At 49.6% G+C, this 20005-nt stretch overlaps 1 protein-coding gene across 1 annotated transcript in view; it reads left to right on the forward strand.

Annotated features, from left to right (window-relative positions):
• The window catches only part of LOC149359334 (aurora kinase C-like), a 33038-nt gene that overhangs the window by 5639 nt on the left and 7394 nt on the right, over positions 1-20005 (forward strand). The window contains exons 4-7 of the mRNA XM_089569024.1: positions 5064-5159; positions 7278-7404; positions 17158-17237; positions 18902-19040. Of these exons, the coding sequence (XP_089425150.1) occupies positions 5064-5159; positions 7278-7404; positions 17158-17237; positions 18902-19040 (442 nt within the window). The remainder of the gene's footprint in view (positions 1-5063; positions 5160-7277; positions 7405-17157; positions 17238-18901; positions 19041-20005) is intronic.

Here is a 20005-nt window from a genome sequence, read left to right on the forward strand (position 1 = left end):
AGAAACTCGTTAGTTATTTCGCATATATATTGTCCTTGGCGGGAAACAAATTTCTAACGCGTGCACTCCGGCGAACTGCAAATAAAGTAGGTGGGGTTTCGTCCTTCCCACATGTCCTCACTGTCGAATGCTTAGCCCCCTTGCACATGTCTGCTGTGATGAAACGCCGCTACCGCCTACTGACTCTGCGTTTTGCTCTTGCCATCGCCTGCTTCGAGACCCTCAGGCTCCGCGTGGCTCGTGGGGGAAGGAAAGCTCAGCAGAGGCTCTCGCCATGGGGAGTAAAGCGCGAGCAACTTCCTTTCAGGCTAATTGGAAAAACCTTCTCTGAAGCCGTAACTGGTCCGCCATTCGCTATGAACGTAACTGAATAAGGTTGTTGTTGTTGTGACTGAGAGAAGGATGAAAAGGAAATTGCACGGGCCTGCTACTGGCTCGAGCCAAGCCACCACCGCTGCCACGTGCAGATAGAGGAGAGTTAAAAGATCAGAGGAAGGAGAGGAAAGGAAAGACGCGCGTCGCAGCAACAACTGCGTCCGCCGGAGCGGACGCTGCTCAAAAAACAGATAAGCGGCCGAAGCCGCGCTCGCCGAAGCGAGGACAGATACCCCACTGAATAAGGAAATGGTGCTTGCGTTTATAATAAAGAGCGAGATCTAACCATAAGAAGTTTCTGAAAAAAAAAAAGTATGGCACTTCTTTCTCTTTCTTCTTTCACTCCAACCTTCCTCCCTTTCCTTACGATGCGGTTCAGGTGTCCACCGAGATGTGTGAGACAGATACAGCGCCATTCCAAAACCAATTTTAAAAGGCCTATTTCTATAAAATTGGTAAACTGGTTTTTGAGGAAAGGAAATGGCGCAGTATCTGTCTCGCATATCTAGGCGGACACCCGAACCACGCCGTAAGGGAAGGGAGGAAAGTGGGAGCGAAAGAAGAGGTGCCGTAGTGGAGGTCTCCGGAATATTTTCTACCACCTGGGCAGTGCCTACCTGGGGATCTTTAACGTGCACTGACATCGCACAGCACACGGGCGCCTCTTGCGTTTCGCCTTCATCGAAACGCGGCCTATAATTGGTAAATTGGTTTTTGAGGAAAGGAAACGGCGCAGTATCTGTCTCACATATCTCGGCGGACACCTGAACCGCGCCGTGAGGGAAGGGAGGAAGGTGGGAGTGAAAGAAGAAAGAGGTGGCGTAGTGGAGGTCAAACGCGGCCTATCCGTTTTGTATTTCTGACCCGTGCAGCCGTTGTAACCGCCGCGCATCGTTTGCGTGTTTCGCGAACTCCGTCAGTCGCGTTATCTGGGGCGCTGTCGCCTGCTTTGCGGCGCCTGTCAGACACATTGGCGTCGCGTTCCTTCCTGTGTTAGTGATGTCGGTGTCGCGACAGCTACGGTGGCGTTTGGTTTGTGCTCGCGGCCTTGAAATTGCGAAGAATGCAGCGAGACTCGCAAGGATTTGACGGGAACCTCTACCTGCGCTCACTTTCTCGGGAGCCATTGCTCATTTCGCGCCGTGGATCATGAACTGTGATTTAGTCACTGCTATGCTTTGAGTCGGCACATCGTGGGAACTCTTTGTGCAAGTGCATGCTAACTGAATTCTATTGGTGTCGAATATTTTAGCATGGACAGTGAAGGTCATTGTGTGGCGTTGGTTTGCTTTCAGGTGTTTACGTAAACATTAAACATTTTTTAGAGCGCAGCTCTTTGGCGTCCGTTCCTGGGTTTCGCGTCGTCGTCGGCGTCGGCCTCGTAACCAGCTCCGCCCCCAATGTCACGCTTTTCAATTGGTCGAAATGCTCGTGACGTCACAGTGCGCGAATTTCAAATGGGGCCAATTGTACTTTAGCTAGTAACCATGCAACCAATCAAAGGGATCGTATAGTGATGCTGCAACTAAGTTGGACTGAGTTTAGTTAATTGCTTAATAATCAATTATCCTAATTAATATAGAGGAGAATGAAGAGGTCAGAAGAAAAGAAAAGAAAGACGCGCGCCGCAGCGACAACAGCGTCCGCGGAAGGAGACGCTGCTGAAAAAAAAAACAGATAAGTACGAAGCCGCGTTCCCTCCACCACCACGCACTTCCCCACTCAGTAAGACGTTGCTCGTTTCATATACGTTTGTCGAACATCCTAGACAGTTCCAACAATTGACAGGTTAATGACAGAACACGATGGATAGAAATAAATAATATAAATATGAAATAGCCTAATTAACCTTTCTAGTTAGACCGCATAAATCAATAAAACCGAGAACGAAATTGGTCGAGTTTGGGAATCGAACCAGGGTCTCCGGAGTGCGATACGAGCACGCTAGCCACTCCGTAATGCCAGCTGAATGGTTTGGAATGAACAAAGGCGCGTCTAGCTAATACGGCGTCTTCGTTCACTCCCATCTTCCCCCTTTCCCTTACGGCGAGGTGCAGGTGTCCACCCAGATATGCGAGAAAGATACATTTCCTTTCCTCAAAAAATAAATTTACCGTCCAGCAAGGCGTACAGCCGAATTGGCGATGGCGTTCTGTGGACTCCCTGGCAGCGTTGCAAGACGCTGTCGCGTTCCACTCTTACAGGCGAAGCTTAACATGTTAACCACACATCAGTAACACACGCAGACAGCCAATGGACGCGTCATTCGCTGGCAGCACTTGATTCATCATTCACAACCACATTCTTAACGTACGCTCCCTTGCCGCACATGCCAAGGACGTACACCACGATCACATTCTGCGCCATTCCTCTGTACTTTGCTTTGCTGAAACCTGGATGGATCCCGAAGAGCCTCTCGAAATCATAGATTTCCTATACAGCTGTGGTGCTCGCAGAGACCACAACAGAGCGGGGGGAGTCGCTATATACTTGCGCACAGGTCTCTCTGCAGTACCAGTCGAAATGTTTGGCACGTCACATGAAGTTGGCGAACTGTGCGCCGCAAAGTTGCCCAACGGCTTGCTGGTAGTAGCTGCCTACTTCGCCCCTACCGCACTCACGAAAGACGTCGTGCACTTCCTGCAACTCGCATTAACCGTCCATCGATCCACACCGATGTTAGTAGTGGGGGACTTTAATGTTGACATAAAGACAAACAGCAATTTCCTAACACTTATGCGGGAGAACATCCCGTTCCTCTCGCTCGTAACGCGTCCCACGGCTGTGACAACCTCGCGAGGCACTTGTATAGATCTCGTCTTTGAGAATCAAGCATTGCTGTACCAATTCGAACATATATCACTCTATTTCTCCGACCACAAAGCTTCCTTCATGACTGTCAAGAACTGTTAGTGGAGTCTTTGTTAAAGGAATACGTGTGAAAAAAAAAAATTCTGTGATAGCGCATACATGTGTTGCTCGATTTCTTTGCCTCAATCTATCGAAAAGGTGAAACAGCTTATTTGCTGCGCTCAAATTTCGCATTAGGAAGTAACGTAATCGTCGGTAATTTTTTTGCAATTATCTACGATTCTAAGGTACATCGTGCACGCATTAAACTGTGTGCACTCACTGTACCCAAAATGATCCCTATATATCGAGTGAACACTTTGCACGGAATGATCACACACGTATAGCGAGAGTGATGCACGAAATGATGTACTGAAAATGTCAGCGGCGCCATTTGAGAGAAGCTTAACACCTCTGGTGCGCCGACACACGTTATTTGTATTTTACAGAATGCTGTAACATAGACGTGTAATGTGTTTTAAGAAGCATTCCTTTTATACTGAAAATAATGGGAAGGGCATGCGCGTCAATAGAACAATAGAAAATAATTTCTGTTCTCCGTACATTGGCTCAGCGCTGCGCTTACCATTGTTGACCAGCAGCGCAACCACATTTAACATGCCAAAACAGCAAAGAAATGGTGCGCGAAAACACCAAGCGCGCGGCCGTGCAGAGTAGGTGGACCACGATACATCGGTCCATCTCCCCTAGCGGGCCCGATATTGGACTTGTCCACGCGTAAAACAGACGCCATGCGAACACCCCCCGCGCCCGTGTGTTTCGGTCACCTGTTGTCATGGGGATTAATACGCCGTTATTCGTCCGCCAACCGCTATGAACGCAACTGAAGGAAGAACTGGCGCTAGCGTCTGTAATGCGGGGCCGCTGGACAGCATAGGAAATTTCACCGCCGGGCCCTTACTATCCGAGCTGCACGCCAAAAATCTGCCTGAAGTTACGTGTTTTCGCAAGGACTACTGGGAGTTTTCGGCCCACAGCGCAGCAATAGTCACGTTGGGTGCGGCGGCGTAGTCTGTCGCATTATCTCCTGCGCAAGCGCGCGGAGACGACGCCAACAAACGAGGGGGAGCACTCACGTCTAACTTCAAATAATGTGACCTAATGGCCTTTCCACATTTTTTTTTATTCCTCCATGGCGTGCTGCGAGCAATGCAATTTTTAAGAGCCTTATCTCTCACGTTTGTCAAGGACACGTCAGTCTGCAATGAAAGTCAAATGGACCGAAACAGTAACTATGTGAACACATTATGCCACATAGCAACAGTGGGCGAGTAGCGCCTCAACTGATACCTGTACTTTCGATCCGTTATATATGTGTCAGTATAGCGGCCATCGAAGTGGGGCACCCCTGCGGTACCACCATTTGCATAAAATTTGGTGGTCACACCTGTTTGGCGAAGGATGTTTCAAGAGGTATCAAATGGCTTGTCATGTTCCTAAGGATAATATTGCTATTGAGATGAAGCCCAAAATATGTGTGGGATTCGCAACAACGACCTTTCCGCCCCCCAACCATGCCCCCCCCCCCCCCCCCCTCCCCCTTAAGTCCTCTAGTGGGCCAATGGGGTTTTTTCAAACAATTTCTTACTTGAGGGTGGAAATAGGCGACTGCAGCTCTTTTCCTTAAATCCGCCCTTGGTACCGCCCTTGGTACCGCCCTTGGTACCTGAGCTGCGGCTGCAAGGAAGAAAAGGAAGGGGAGAGGGAAAGAAATGGGGGAGCGATAGAAGAAAGGCTAGGGAAGGGCGGCAATGCGCATTTCACAACTTTTCATTTTTGCCCCCTTATTCCTTGTCCTGCAACGTTACAATTCGCAGCGCTGTTGGCACGAACGAACCTGTGAGCACGACTAGCAACAGCATGGACGAGCAGCAGGCTTCAACGAGCAGCTCACAAGAATCCGTCGAAGAACCGTAAGCGCACGGGCTACTTTTAGCCAGTGTTTCGTTGCTTTCGTGTTGTGTGCGCCATTGCCTTTTTGATTCGTGGCGCTCCTGATGTTTTAAAAATAATTATCGCTCCCAGCATACAGCGTGTTAAGACATCAGCAGAGTCGCGTCTGTTCCCGTTCCGTAGAACGCCTTTGCCTGTAGAGCCTCGATCGAAAAAAAAAACTCAAACCGAATATCGACCGCCTCGAACTTCTCTACATACAGCGATTACAATTGCCCGGCTGCTGACCCGAAAGACGCGGGTTCGATCCGGCCACGGCGGTCGAATTTCGATGGAGGCAAAATTCTAGAGGCCCGTGTTCTGCGCGATGACAGTGCACGTTAACGAACCCCAGGTGGTCGAAATTTCCGGACCCCTTCACTACGGCTTTTTTCATAGCCGGAGTCGCTTTGCGACGTTAAACCCCCATAAACTAAACTAAACCAAACTTTGCATGTTGGTGAAGGCAAAATTTCTGATTTTGATGAAACCTAAATTATGTGTGGGATTCGCAACGACGACCTTTCCGCCCCCAAACCGCACATTCCAAGGACCTTCAGACGGCCATTATGGCCGAACTGTTTGTCGCAGGGGGTTCCGAATGGCGTCAAACAATTCGTCGTGTTGTGATGCACACGTTATTTAAATTTATTAACTGACATAACGAGAAAATATACCGGATATAGCAAAGGTGTCTGTAAATCGCAATAGTATATAGTGCAAAATATGAGGTAGATGGCGCAGCTTGTGTCTTGGAAGGGATATTTCCGGAAAGGAAACATACGCGGATGTTTGGATTTCGTCTTCTCCACGTTTGACGTGCACATCAATGTAAATATTTCAAGCTCCCGTTGCTAACGCTCTGAGGTCGAACACTGAGACACTGTTGGCGGAGAATATTTTATAATGCTTCCGCACGTGCATTTCTGCATTGCGGAGAACCCACCCTGGCTGCTGACTGCCTCACCTATCCTGCTTCTCTCGTCCCCTCTGCCTCTAGGCCGCCAGGCTGCGCGTGCTGCGATAAAAGCGCTGGCATTATTATGCGAAGCATATTACTAGAGCTACACTACAGCCCGTCGAGCGCGGCGGTGGAGCTACCATTGACCTTTAGCGTGACCACGTGACACCACGTGACAACATGACGTCACAGCAGAGGAGAGATGGGCTGCCGGCTCGCGCGGTCGCCCGCGGCGGTGGAGGCTACACATCAGAGGCGCGGCGGCTGACCACGTGACGCTAGAGCAGCGGTATAAAGCTGAGCTTGCCTCGCTCTCCGGGCACTTACGAGGCGGCCAGGTGTTGGGATGCCGCCTAGAAGCAGGGCTGATTTGAACGAGAAGCGAAAGCTTCAGCGTGCCACAGAGACCGATGATCCCGTATATAGCTGCCACGGCAATCCTTGCTACACTTCTAGTGGTTGTATTAAAATGACCAAGTATTCAACCAAGGAAAGCCATGTATTACCAAGCCTAGCCATCAATATGCTTCGCATCTTACTAGGCTTAACCTTAGCTAAGCCTCAGCCATTTTTTAATGCTTGCCCACTTACACTTTTGTATTGCGCAGAACTTACCTTGCCAGCTGACTTCCTCTGCGCTTGTGCCCATGCTCGACCCACTTGTTCGTTTGTGCGCGTTTTATTAGTGCCTAAACTTACCATACGATCATAGTTTGGCAGAGTTATCGACGCATTTACTTGAAAGCCGTATTGTGGAACGTATGGAAATGTATTCATATTAATGCAACTCCATATTAATGGAGTTGCTCCATATTAATGGAGCATAGCGCAGGATTTTGGTGCCTATTATCTGGGAACCAACAGTTTCCTTGTACTGATGTTTTTTCTTTCTTTTACTGGGGAATCTATTCAAAAAGAGCTCAGAACGACACATTTGCATTAAGATGCTAGGTCCCGCCAGCCTTGACGGCGTCATTTTTTTCCTGCCTATGTGCTTTATTTTAAGCAAACCTGAGGGGCGATATAGCAGTCGTGCTCTCGTAGTGCTTGAGACTATGTGGCCATTCACTCCTTTATTAGGTGAAATGATTACTTGTGTTGCGTCATTCATATTATAAGAATTTGTACTGGACTGCAGCACCGAGGAAGGAGTCAAAATCTGGCGCCTGAGCGACTTCGAGATCGGCCGGCCGCTGGGGAAGGGCAAGTTCGGCAAAGTCTATCTTGCCCGAGAGAAAACGACGCTCTACCTCGTTGCTCTGAAGGTGGGTATACAGTACGCATTGATATCATTTAATGTACAGTCGATGTCGCAGCACTGCATTCATTGAGCGAGAATTAGTTTTTACAGCACGTCATTGCTGCCGTATGACCTCCATTTTGCCCTCCGATAGCAGTTTTCATGTGTTGTCAGCGGCGGCTCGATTTCCTCCTTTTACATACCGGGTGATACGCCTAAGGTGTTCTGTAATTAAAAAAAAAAAGGCTTTTTGGGTAAGAAGACGTAAAAATATCAGTGGTATAACGCATCAGAATATACCTAAGACGTTTTAACTGGTAGACTGCTTGACTAGTACTGAATAGATAACTTTTTAACTATTACTGTTAGCCTCCTTATTAAGATGGGTGTAGCTCGCCTTAAGTAATATCCATATCAATATTTAGAATTTCGTAAACGAAGTTGTTCTCGGCGCTATCGCCTAACATATTTTGGCTGCTTCGGCGAGTTATGTTGACTTGAGGGGTCGCTTTGCCTACGAGCGTCTCGAAAGCGCTTGTACTTTTGGCGCGACTTAGGCATTTCTTGAGCCACAGCGACAGGGTGGCTGGTTTTTTTAAATTCTTCCGAATTTTTTAATCGAAGATCATAGTAGGACCTTTTGTCGGCAAGTGAGATAGATGGTTGGCTTGCACACATTGGCGTATCCTTGATGGTGTCATGGGCTCACTAGTGGGTAATCATCTGGCTAGAAAGACAACTTGTGTTTACGAGCTACGACAAACAGCAACCTAGGCGCAGTGGAGAAAACACGTGTGCATATTCATGTTCGTTGTGACGTGTATCCATGCAATCGCCTGTCTGGTCGATGCGTGTTCTGCCCCACGAAAACGGTATCTGTGCATAAGCGACAGTCAACTTGGTTCACGTACTGCGCGGAGTTTCTCACAGAATAAACACCTCGCGTACAAACGCTACTCACCTGCCCCAGTCGCTGAATCACCAGGTACACAATGTCAGTTTACAGAGGGTCGAAAACTATATTAACGTATCCTGCCTCCACCTTGTTGAGATGTGCGATGCGATGAATGTACAGAATGACTGCGATACTTGTGACTTGTGTGAGGACCAAAGTCATATCTGCTAGCCTTAAAGATAATTGCCATTTTTCTAGAAACTGCTTAGAGGCTTTTCAGAATCAACAGCTACAGCTCCAGCCGCGCGCAGCCCCAGTTTTCTTCCCATGGAAGATAATTTCGGCCTTGTAGTAAGACCTAAATGTTGATCTCGAGAAGGCGAAATTATCGGCGGGCGAATTTCGATGGAGGCGAATTTCTAGAGGCTCGTGTACTGTGCGATGCCAGTGCACGCTAAAGAGCCCCAGGGGGTCTAAATTTCCGGAGCCCTTCACTACGGCGTCCCGCATAGTCTGAGTCGCTTTGGGACGTTAAACCCCAATGAACCAAACAGAAACTATTGCGCTCTTGAGAACTTTAGATTGCGCGTATTTAAAAGTGCAACAGCAGCTTAATACAGCAAGGCGTTCATTTTTTAATACACGCCGTATGGTGCACCGATAAGCACAAAAAAAGAGCCTGTTCCACCCGCCTGTCCTCTTTTGCGCGCAAATGCTTATGCATGGAGCATTCAAACACGAACGTTTTTTTTAGCCACCGTTACGGCGCACGCGTGAGATTGCAGAGGCCTATCACATCATCGAAGCTTCTTCAATGTGTGTAGGTCAGTTACAGTGGCGTTGTCCGATAAAGAAATCTTACTTGCACAGGCAGATATCTGTCTGTATAAAGCACACCGTTCTTAGCGCTTATCCTATCCCAGACGAAAAAAAAATAAACGGTAGAACCAAGCCAGAAATACAATATTCTGCTGTTTTGTCGTAACGCAGAATTTTCTTTTGTTTTGTAGCTTTTTTCTGTACTACTGTAGTTCTTTTCTGTAGTACTTATATCAAATCTGTAGATCTGCAGTACTTTTCTGCAGTAACGATACAAAATTCTGTTAATGCTACTGTAGCAGGATTTCCGGGGAAAGGAACTTAGCGACAGATAGCCAAAATGCCGGTCCGAGCTTCGGTCATCCAGCCAGCGATCTCGCGCCGCGCGCTAGCGGAGCGGCGGCTGCCGCTGCTCATCTTCCTCTTTACAATCACCCCCGGGCTGAAGGCGAAGCCATCCTGGAGAGTCAGGGAGACGACAACACACACGGGTCATAGTACGGCTTCAGGCGTGACACATGAACAGTCTCGCGGCTGCGTCGGCGTTGATCTGTGGAGGGTGTCACCGGGTCGACAATGTAGTTAACCGGGGAAGTGCGCTCTACGATGCGGTAAGGTCCGTGGTACTTGGGGAGAAGTTTGGACGAAAGGCCAGGTGAGGTAGACGGCACGTGAAGCCAGACGAGAGAGCCGGGTAGAAAACTGTCATCAGTGTGGCTTGTGTCGAAACGGAATTTTTGACGCCCCTGCTCGCCGGATGTTAACGACCGAGCGAGCTGACGGCACTCCTCGGCATGCTTGGACGCCTCCGAAAGAGTGGTGCACTCGGACACGTCGGGCCGGTAAGGAAGTACTGTGTCGAGTGGTGAGGAAGGTTCGCGCCCGTAGAGGAGAAAAAATGGCGAGAAGCCGGTGGTGGTCTGCGTGGCGGTGTTGTAGGCGTAGGTGATGAACGGCAGGATCCTGTCCCAGTCGGAGTGGTCGGAAGACACGTACATCGACAGCATATCGCCCAAGGTGCGGTTAAACCGTTCCGTCAAACCGTTAGTCTGAGGATGGTAGGCCGTGGCGGTATGGTGAGTGATCTTACACTGTTTGAGAAGAGATTCCACGACCTCGGACAGAAAAACGCGCCCACGGTCGCTCAGCAGTTCTCGGGGCGCTCCATGGCGAAGAATGAAGTGATGCAAGATGAAAGAGGCAACGTGTGGTGCCGTAGCAGCAGGAAGAGCCGCGGTTTCGGCGTAACGCGTGAGGTGGTCGACGGCTACAATAACCCAGCGGTTGCCAGCAGCAGTGTAAGGAAGGGGGCCGTAGAGGTCAATTCCAACTCTGTCAAAAGGACGGAAAGGGCAAGGGAGAGGCTGCATCTGGCCGACTGAGTGGTGAGGAGCCGGCTTGCGACGTTGACAGTCAGGGCACGAGCGGACGTATTTGCGGACGTAGGTGGACATACCGCGCCAATAATAGCGGAGACGGAGTCGCGTGTATGTTTTAAAGGCGCCGGCATGAGCAGACTGCGGGTCGTTGTGAAACAGGGCGCAGAATGTCGACCGCAGATGGGCAGGGACGACAAGCAACCACTTCCTGCCGGTAGGGACGTAGTTGCGGCGGTACAATAGACCATCACGAATGGCGAAGTGAGCAGCCTGGCGGCGGAAGGCACGAGGCACGGGTGCCGCCGAGGAATTTGAGAGAAAACGTACAAGCGAAGATATCCAGGGGTCCTTATTTTGCTCGCTGCCCATGGTATCTGTTGAAAACGACAGCGAAGCGCAACCGGTTGGCGAGTGGCAGACAACGTCTGGCGGCAGTGGAGAGCGGGACAATGCGTCGGCGTCGTTATGTTTTCGGCCGGAGCGATAGATGACACGGATATCATACTCCTGTAGGCGTAGGGCCCAGCGAGCGAGGCGGCCTGTAGGGTCTTTCAAGGAGGCCAGCCAGCACAGGAAATGATGGTCCGTGACGATATCGAAAGGGCGGCCATAAACGTAAGGGCGAAACTTTCCGATCGCCCAAACAATCGCCAAGCATTCCTTCTCGGTTACTGAGTAGTTGGATTCCGCTTTTGTCAGTGCACGGCTCGCGTAGGCAACGACATACTCGGGAAATCCGGGTTTACGTTGCGTAAGGACAGCGCCGAGGCCAACGCCACTGGCATCGGTGGGAATTTCAGTGGGAGCAGTGGGGTCGAAGTGGCGTAAAATGGGAGGCGCTGTGAGCAGCCGGCGTAAGGTGATGAAGGCGTCGTCGCAGTCAGGTGACCAATCGGACAGGTTGTTGGCGCCCCGAAGTTTCGTAAGTGGTGCGATGATAGAGGCAAAATTTCGGACGAAACGTCGGAAATAAGAACACAGGCCGAGAAAGCTGCGAAGTTCCTTCTGAGTCGACGGCTTGGGGAACTCAGCGACGGCACGAAGTTTGGCTGGGTCAGGAAGCACACCGTCCTTAGAGACGACGTGACCTAAAATTGTCAGTTGGCGGGCGCCAAAGCGACACTTTTTGAGATTAAGTTGGAACCCCGCGGCAGTTAAACATGTCAATACGTGCTCCAAGCGGTGAAGGTGCGTCTCAAAATCAGGCGCGAAGACGACAATGTCATCTAAGTAGCACAGGCACGTGGTCCACTTCAGGCCGCGTAAAATGGAGTCCATCATTCGCTCGAAAGTCGCTGGGGCATTACAAAGGCCGAAAGGCATGACGGTAAATTCGTACAGGCCATCTGGTGTAACAAAAGCCGTCTTGGCACGGTCAGCCTCGGCCACAGGGACCTGCCAATACCCCGAACGCAGGTCTAAAGAAGAAAAGAACTCCGCACCTTGGAGGCAGTCAAGGGCGTCATCGATTCGCGGCAGCGGGTAAACGTCTTTGCGGGTGATCTTGTTAAGCCGCCGATAATCGACGCAAAATCGTATTGTGCCATCTTTTTTCTTCACTAGAACCACAGGAGAGGCCCATGGACTACCGGATGGTTGAATGACGCCTCGCTGAAGCATGTCGTCCACCTGAGTGTTGATAATCTGGCGTTCGGCTGCCGAAACTCGGTACGGGCGTTGACGAAGCGGCAAGTGGGCTCCGGTGTCGATCTCATGGGTCACGGTAGACGTGCGGCCGAGTCGGTTTTGAGCCACGTCGAAAGAAGAGCGAAACTGGTTCAGTAGGTGAAGTAGTTGGGCGCGTTGCGGTGTGGCAAGACTGGCGTCGACGGAATCGGCAAAGGCATCGTCTGTGGCCACAGCGGGAGATGCGGGCAAAGTAAGAGAATTAGTAGCAAGAGAACATGATTCGGCGCATCGTTCGGGATCGAGCAAAGAGTCGACGGGCTGAATGTGGCCAAGGCATTCGCCACGGAGAAATATGCAGGGGCTCAAAAAAGGGTTCGAGATCGGGATGAGGCTGCAGCCATCTTGAACAGTGAGCAGAGCGAATGGCAGAGGCAGACCGTGTCGAGAGATGAAGACGTCGGATGGTGTAAAGACGACAGCGCCGTCAGATGCGGTGAGGCAGGAGACAGGGACAGGAACAGATGAGCACGGAGGAATCTCGATGTCGTCAGCCACAGACAGTTTGCCCCACGAAGATGACGTATCAGGCGAGGTAGCACTGCACGGAAGAAGTTCGAGCTCGGCACGAGCGCAGTCGATGAGGGCCTCATGTTGGGAAAGAAAGTCCCAACCTAAAATAATGTCATGCGAGCACGATGAGAGAACGACGAATTCAACAGTATATAAGGAACCGTAAATGATGACCCTGGCTGTGCAGGCGGCTAAAGGCGAGATGCGCTGCGCATTAGCTGCATGAAGCGAAAATCCGGATAACGGCGTCGTCACTTTGCGAAGTTTTCGGCACAGTTTCTCATTCATCACAGAAACAGCAGCGCCAGTATCAACAAGCGCCAAGGCGGTGTGGCCCTCCACAGAAACGTCGAGCACATTCGCTGGGGACAAACGAGGCCTTGAACTTGTCGCCGAATACGCAGTTCTTGCCTCGGGAACTGCGGCAACTAGTTTTCCTGGCGCATAGGGGAATGAGGACGCAGTGGCGAAACAGAACGGCGCCGCGGGGATGGCGAACGGCGGCGAGAATACGGGCGGCGATCGGAGGCATCAAGCTGTTTCGGCGGCCGACGGACGTGGCGGGGGCTGTGGTGCCGCGTAGACGTAGGTTCTGGGGTCATCCACGGGTGGTGGCACACGGCGTCGGCACAGGCGCTCAACGTGGCCAGGGACACCACATGCATAGCAAATAGGACGGTTGTCACGGGTGCGCCAAGGGTTGACACGAGCAGGAGGTGGTCGGGTTGGAAAGGCAGGCGGCGGCGTCGGAGGATAATACGGGACAAACGGCTCGGCTCTTGGTTTTCGGACGGCGTCGGCGTATGTGAGCGGCGCTGCAGCGGGAACCGGCGGACGAACAGGTGGTAGCGCTTCGGTCACTTGCTCGCGAATCACCGTTTGTAGGGTCGGATCCAGGTTGGAGGGAGGCCCCTGCACGCCGTGAAGAAGTGACAGCTGTCGAGCCACCTCCTCACGTACAAAGTCTTTTATCTGGTCAAGCAGCGAGCTGTGGGAGGTTGTCACGGCGAGGCTGGAAAGCGAGTCAGGCTGCATGGAAGGTGGTAGCACCAGAATGCGCTGCCTGCGGAGCTCATCGTAGCTCTGACACAGGTTGAACACTTCGGCAACGGTGGTAGGGTTCCGGGCGATAAGCATCTGAAATGCTTCCGTTTCGATGCCTTTCAGGACATGCTTAATCCGGTCCGCCTCGGTCATAGACGAGTCCACCCTTGAACAGAGGTTGATGACATCCTCGATATAACTCGTGAACGATTCTCCGTGTAGCTGGGCTCTCACTCGCAGGCGCTGTTCAGCGCGCAGCTTGCGTACTGCAGGGCGCCCAAAGATGTCAGAAAAGGCTCTTTTGAAGGCAGACCAGGTGGTAAAGTCTGATTCATGGTTCCTGTGCCATAGGCTGGCCACGTCGGAGAGGTAAAACACCACGTTGTTCAATTTCATGGCGTCGTCCCACCGGTTGTGGCCGCTTACCCGCTCGTAGGAGGCAAGCCAATCCTCCACGTCGTGATCATCGGACCCGGTAAAAATGGCTGGGTCCCGCTGTCGGAGAGCGCCAGGGCAAACGACGGGCGTAGGCGAAAGGGAAGATGACTGGCTTGCGTCGGTGGACATGGCTGGAGCGATCGTTCTGCTGCGAAGCTCCAGGACGTTGGCCAAAGGCTGTACCCAGCACAGATCCACCAAATTGTAGCAGGATTTCCGGGGAAAGGAACTTAGCGACAGATAGCCAAAATGCCGGTCCGAGCTTCGGTCATCCAGCCAGCGATCTCGCGCCGCGCGCTAGCGGAGCGGCGGCTGCCGCTGCTCATCTTCCTCTTTACACTACAAAAAATTCTGTTACAACATCATGAGCATGAATATTACAGAAAATCTCTGCGACGACAGAAAATTTTGTATTGTATTTCTGGATTGGGATTTGTTGCTTTTCTTCGTATTTCCTTTTCGCTGCGCTCTTTGCCAGGTGTTAATCTCTAATAACGCACCGAACGTCGTCTCTGAAATCTGATTTTCGGCAACTGTCCACCAGCCTTGCGGCTCCGCCATTCTGAAGCGATTTATATAGAACGGGAACATTGTGTGCATACTGCATTCATGCACAGAGGCCCATGGCTTATCAAAATTTAACAAAGCTAAGCACCTACTCCGACACCTGCTTTTGCTTTCTGCCAGGATATCTTTTGACTTAATATAAGGGCTGAACTTAAGAACTCTAAAAACCCTTTTCGAGTGCATAAACAAACTCCTTAAGTGAAAATTGGCAGAGTGCACAGAACCGTTGCGTCTACAGGCTTCTGGCGCTGCTTTGTAACGCTTGTGAATGCTCGAATGCAACGGAACGTGGTCTTCTCACTCTGTGACGCAAGAGGCGACCATATATTTATGGAAATATTGTAGCCGTTCACAATGGCTTCTACGATGTTGGAGGTTGTCATTGGTGCGTTTCGAGCTTTATCTTGAAAGTTCTTCGTCACCATTAAACTGAACGCTGTGTGAGGGCGATGGTGATCCTGTTCTTCGTCGACCAGCTGGTACACTCGCTGATGTCGCTGTCTCTGAGTTGTACTCATTTACGGGCACGAGGTCGCACAATAAACAACGTTCACGTTTCAAGCAGTTCTGCCAGCCTTCCTTGTCGACCGCCTGCCGATACCATACTTGACCGCCTGCCGATACCATGCTTGACTGCCTGCGGATACCACACGTGACCATACGTTGACAGCTTAGACTGATTGGAGGATTTTCACATGGTTGCGCTATATTGTTTGTAAATTCATTGTAAGGCTGCACATACGACAGCCAACGATAAAAATTCTGGGGGGCACTTTGCTCTTAGCAAAGTGCGATGAGGCGAAAGCCCCTTCCGCCTCTGTTGCTGCGCCTGTGACTGTGGTGATGGCGCCGTAGGTCGGAGCGGAGGTCGGAGCGGCGGTCGGTGCTCCACATATAGAAAGTGGCGATGACTTCATAGGTAACGTCACGCGTATGCGCAGTACATATGTTCGGTTACGACATAATACGCCATTAGATGACGTCATTAGTTTCTGTCACTATATATATATATATTTATTTCTCTGATGTTTTTGTTTTATTTATTTATTTATTTGTTTTTAATGTTTAGGGTTACTGTTACTTTTCTCTTTTATTCTTTGTCATTTCAAAATTGTTAGTTTTCCTCAATTTATTATTATTTATTTTCAATTCATTCTATTCGTATTTTTATTTATTAGTTTTATGTTGTTATTCTTTATTTTACGATGATTTCAATGATTTTTGGCTGTGCCATATTACACCACTGATGACGTCATCAGGATGATTGACGGCTATAATGTGACAGTTTTCGCGGATGGACGGACAACAATGAGCCATCCAAGGCTTTCGCCTCAATAAATGTTTCTGTATTCACAACCAAAGGAAGCAGTGGTCGAGGGCTGTAATAACGCTGCCAACCGAAATTCTTGAAATTTATTGAGCACAGAACTGCTCATCATCTAAGTTCGGAGGTTTGTGGCATCCTTTTGCTACTCTGGTGTTCTGGCGCCTTCTGTTAAAAATGCAGTACTTAATTCATTCCCTAGAGCGCGTACAAAATCGTGCCGCTCGCTTCATTTCTCGCAACTATTGCCGACATTCCAGTATAACTAACATTAAGGCTTCGTTATCCCTTCCATCCTTAGAATCTCGCATAATAGCTCTTATCTGCCTCTTCCATAAAATTGTTTACAGCCACCATTCCTTCACACTACCCCTTACAAAACCGGCCCGCACATCTCACCCATTGCATATCACCTCAGTTTTAAACACCTTTCGGGAAGGACCACTGCATTCAACTCATCAGCCCTGCCCCATGCAATCATTTATTGGAATAGTCTTCCTGAAAACATTGTTCACATCTCAGATTACGTTATTTTCAAAGAAAAAATAAGCAGCATTTTGTTCTGAAGTGTTTTTCTGAAGTGTGTTCTGTAGTGGGTTTTTCAATTTAGTTTTTTAATTTAGTTGTATTTTCTGGTTGGTTGCTTGTTATTGCATAACGATGTTAAAATAACCATGTTCTACTAGCTTCTTTTCCCACGCCAGTTATGTAACCCCCCTCACATAATACTCCAGTCAGAGCCCGTGAGGTATTTGAATAAAAATAAATAAATAAACAAAGCCTTCAGATAATCTTCTTTGCAAGGCATCCCTAATCACACGAAGAAATGGTGTGTAAACGTTGTGCGTGAGACAGCAGCCGTGGCCTAGCGGTTTGGGCGTCCGCCTCGTAAGGGGGAGGTGCGGAATTCAGTCCCCAGTGCCGCCAGGCATAACCATCAGTTTCCAGTTGGTACAAGCTTTCCCCGTGCCTGCTGTCGACTTCTCTAGGAAGAAATTCTTGGAAAATGGGTCGAACCCTGAGTAGATGAAAATAGCGTTTGCCACGGCGCTTTTTGGCCAAAGCTTCCCTAAAAGCTGCCTACAAACTTCATCGTCAACGTCGTGCGTGCAGATGCTGTTCAAGTCTGAGCTGCAGCGCTGTAACATGGAGCGTCAGTTGCGAAGGGAAATCGAGATCCAGTCCCACCTAAGGTGAGCTTGCTTGCTTTGAGATCTGCATTGTCACGAGTACACCTTGTAGCACACTGCGTTGTGCTACATTCTCGCTTGAAGGTTATCCCGCTCTGTTTGCTGTTTTTTTTTTGTGTAGATGTAGTTATGGCCTGCGCGCTCTCTTTAACTGCAGTTCTTTATTCATCTTCGACGTTTTTTTAATGCGAGAGCATTATAGGGCTCTGTCGCGTCAGAAAAAAGTGTCCGCAATTTCGTCCGCATGATTACGTCATTCTCTCAAGATAAAGTTGTGAAAGTGTGATTGTGACACATTGTGTGGGATAAAATGTTGCCGTGGGAAAATTTGAATGATGAGGTGTAATTAGTTTATTAATTAAACGTGAAATAACGCAAAAAATACCTTGACGTGAGAACAGCCATGGACGTCGATATAGCACACGGACGTGAGAACAGCCACGGACGTCGATATAGTATGTGGAGTTTTTGCTTTCACATCGCTCCAATGTGAGTCGCCGCAGTGAGCTCAAGGTTTTTTTTTTATTCTGCAATTATATCACTTATTTGCTACGCCAGGCTGTTGGGAAGCTGGTGGATATTCTCCTGACACTTACTTATGAGCCCCCCCCCCCTTTTTTTTTCTCATTGGAAGTGCATACGTTCCACTATAACGTCGAAATGCAGCCAGCCAGGAAGTGAAAAATTGATAACTGCACGCAAGTAAAGTCAACACGCTCTAAAGCGAAATTCGTTTAACAGCCCAGCTTCAGCACACGGCTTCTTTTGAGAACGCTTCATACAGTTTGTTGGCGTTCGAAATACTAATGCCACTGTTATGTTGGTTTTTCAGCCTCCTTTGTGGAAGAACAATTCATGCCTTCTGACAGGAATCCCACAAAATTTTTTTTTATGGGATATTTGACGCGGTTATTTTGTCATGATCGATGTGGCAAAGTGAAAAGTGTGACGTAATTCTTGGAATTTTACACGAGACAGGCTCCACCAGTAATTTTAAAATAAATTTTGAAGCGGTGCATGATTAGAATAAGAAGAGTACCATAAATAATGCAACTTCCATGGCTGGATGTATGCCGTAATCAAGTATATTTGTGTACGGAAACTGTGACGCAGCGGCGCGCTTAAAGTCGGTTAAACTAACCACGGTTTTCGCATAGCATGGTGCTGTTGTTCACATCGCAGAGTTAGGCTAATTGTTAACCTCGGTTAAGGTCATCACGCTTAACGAAAAAATGGGTTACCTCAACTGAGCCAAGTATGCCCTTGTAGTGTGTGTGGCCACAAGTGCATTGACGGTCCTTTTTTTTTGCGTGGAAGTAAAGGCTATGCACGCATAAAACAATCTTGAAATTTCTCGAGGCCTTTTCAATGTGTAATGGTTTTAAGGCACCATCTGTTCTTCGTTTTCTGTGTCTGCTCTGTTATGAGTGTTTGTTAATAATCTTTCACTCGGACGCACTTCAACATTACTCGAAGTTGTTGAACAGTATGATAATAGTGTAAATTGTATAGGGGGTTGTTCAAACCTATGTTCAGAATTGCCTTTGCCGTGCCTTACTTTCTCTTTCAATGCAAGCTAACGCAGACTACACCATGTGCTTTGTTAGGGACCACCGATGCCAGACTGGTGCAATTGCTCAGTGGCCACTTTATGCCTCACCTCGCAGGCACCCAAACATCCTGTGCCTGTACAACTGGTTCTATGATGAGACCCGTGTCTACCTCATCCTGGAGTATGCTCCTCAGGGGGAGCTCTTTCGCCCTCTTCGTGACGCAGAGCGATTTACCGACCAGCGAGCAGCCACAGTGAGTGCTGTCTCCTCCTCTTACCCGTGTCTCACCCCCCTGACTGCCATCACCACAGCTTTCAGTCATGCCACAGGTCCTCCTCTGATGCTGTGACAAAAGCGCTCTGAATCTGGGCACAAGCCAGTAGTCTGATCTCCAGGGCTGGTTACTGATGGCGGATGATTAATGATGGATGATGATTCCACGGGAAAAATTAGTTTTACGTTGAAGAACAGGTGTGGTGGAAAACATTTATGTACAGGTATACTACAGGAGGTTATGCATGAGCTGACCCAGAGGGGGCCAGCCCTTACAGATACTAGGTGGAGGTCCCTAGTTCGGGACCCCAGTGGCATCGGCCGCCGCCCGGGCTCGCGCGACCAAGGCTCGTTGGGCCTGCAGGTCAGAGCAGTCGAGCAGGGTCGCCTCCCAGTTCTCCCGGGTTGGGTTGGAGTGAGGGGGGATAACAGGGTTGAAGAGGCAGGCCCACACCATGTGGTAGATGTCCGAAGACTTCTCCGCACAGTGCGTACAGCTGCCCGAGAAAGAAGGGTCGAAGTGTTTGAGAGCTGCCGGGCACAGCAAAGTATTAGTATAGAGGCGAAGCAGAAGCCGCTCCTCCGCCTTTGAGAGACCTTTACACGGGCGGGGATAAAGACCATGGCCAGATTGATAGAGTAAAACGATGTCTTTGAAGGTGTAAGCTGGAATAAATTCGAGTTTCTGATCGTCAGGATCGGAGGGGAATGTCCGGTGAGAGAGCGCGCGGGCGGCGGCTTCAGCTGCCTCATTTCCCTCAAGGCCCATGTGAGCAGGAGGCCAAACGATACGCCGGTGAGCGGGGTCCCCGGTATAGACGCTGTTTTGGAGAATGCGGTAGGCTAGATACGGTACCCAGCCCTGCTCGAAGTTCCGACATGCCCCTCGCGAGTCGGAAATAATTGTTTTTGAATTGGAATCAGATGCAGGAATCAGATGCAGCC

This window comes from Amblyomma mixtum, chromosome 2, assembly GCF_055824585.1.
Source record: "Amblyomma mixtum isolate Tamu chromosome 2, ASM5582458v1, whole genome shotgun sequence".
In the NCBI taxonomy this organism is placed as follows: domain Eukaryota; kingdom Metazoa; phylum Arthropoda; class Arachnida; order Ixodida; family Ixodidae; genus Amblyomma; species Amblyomma mixtum.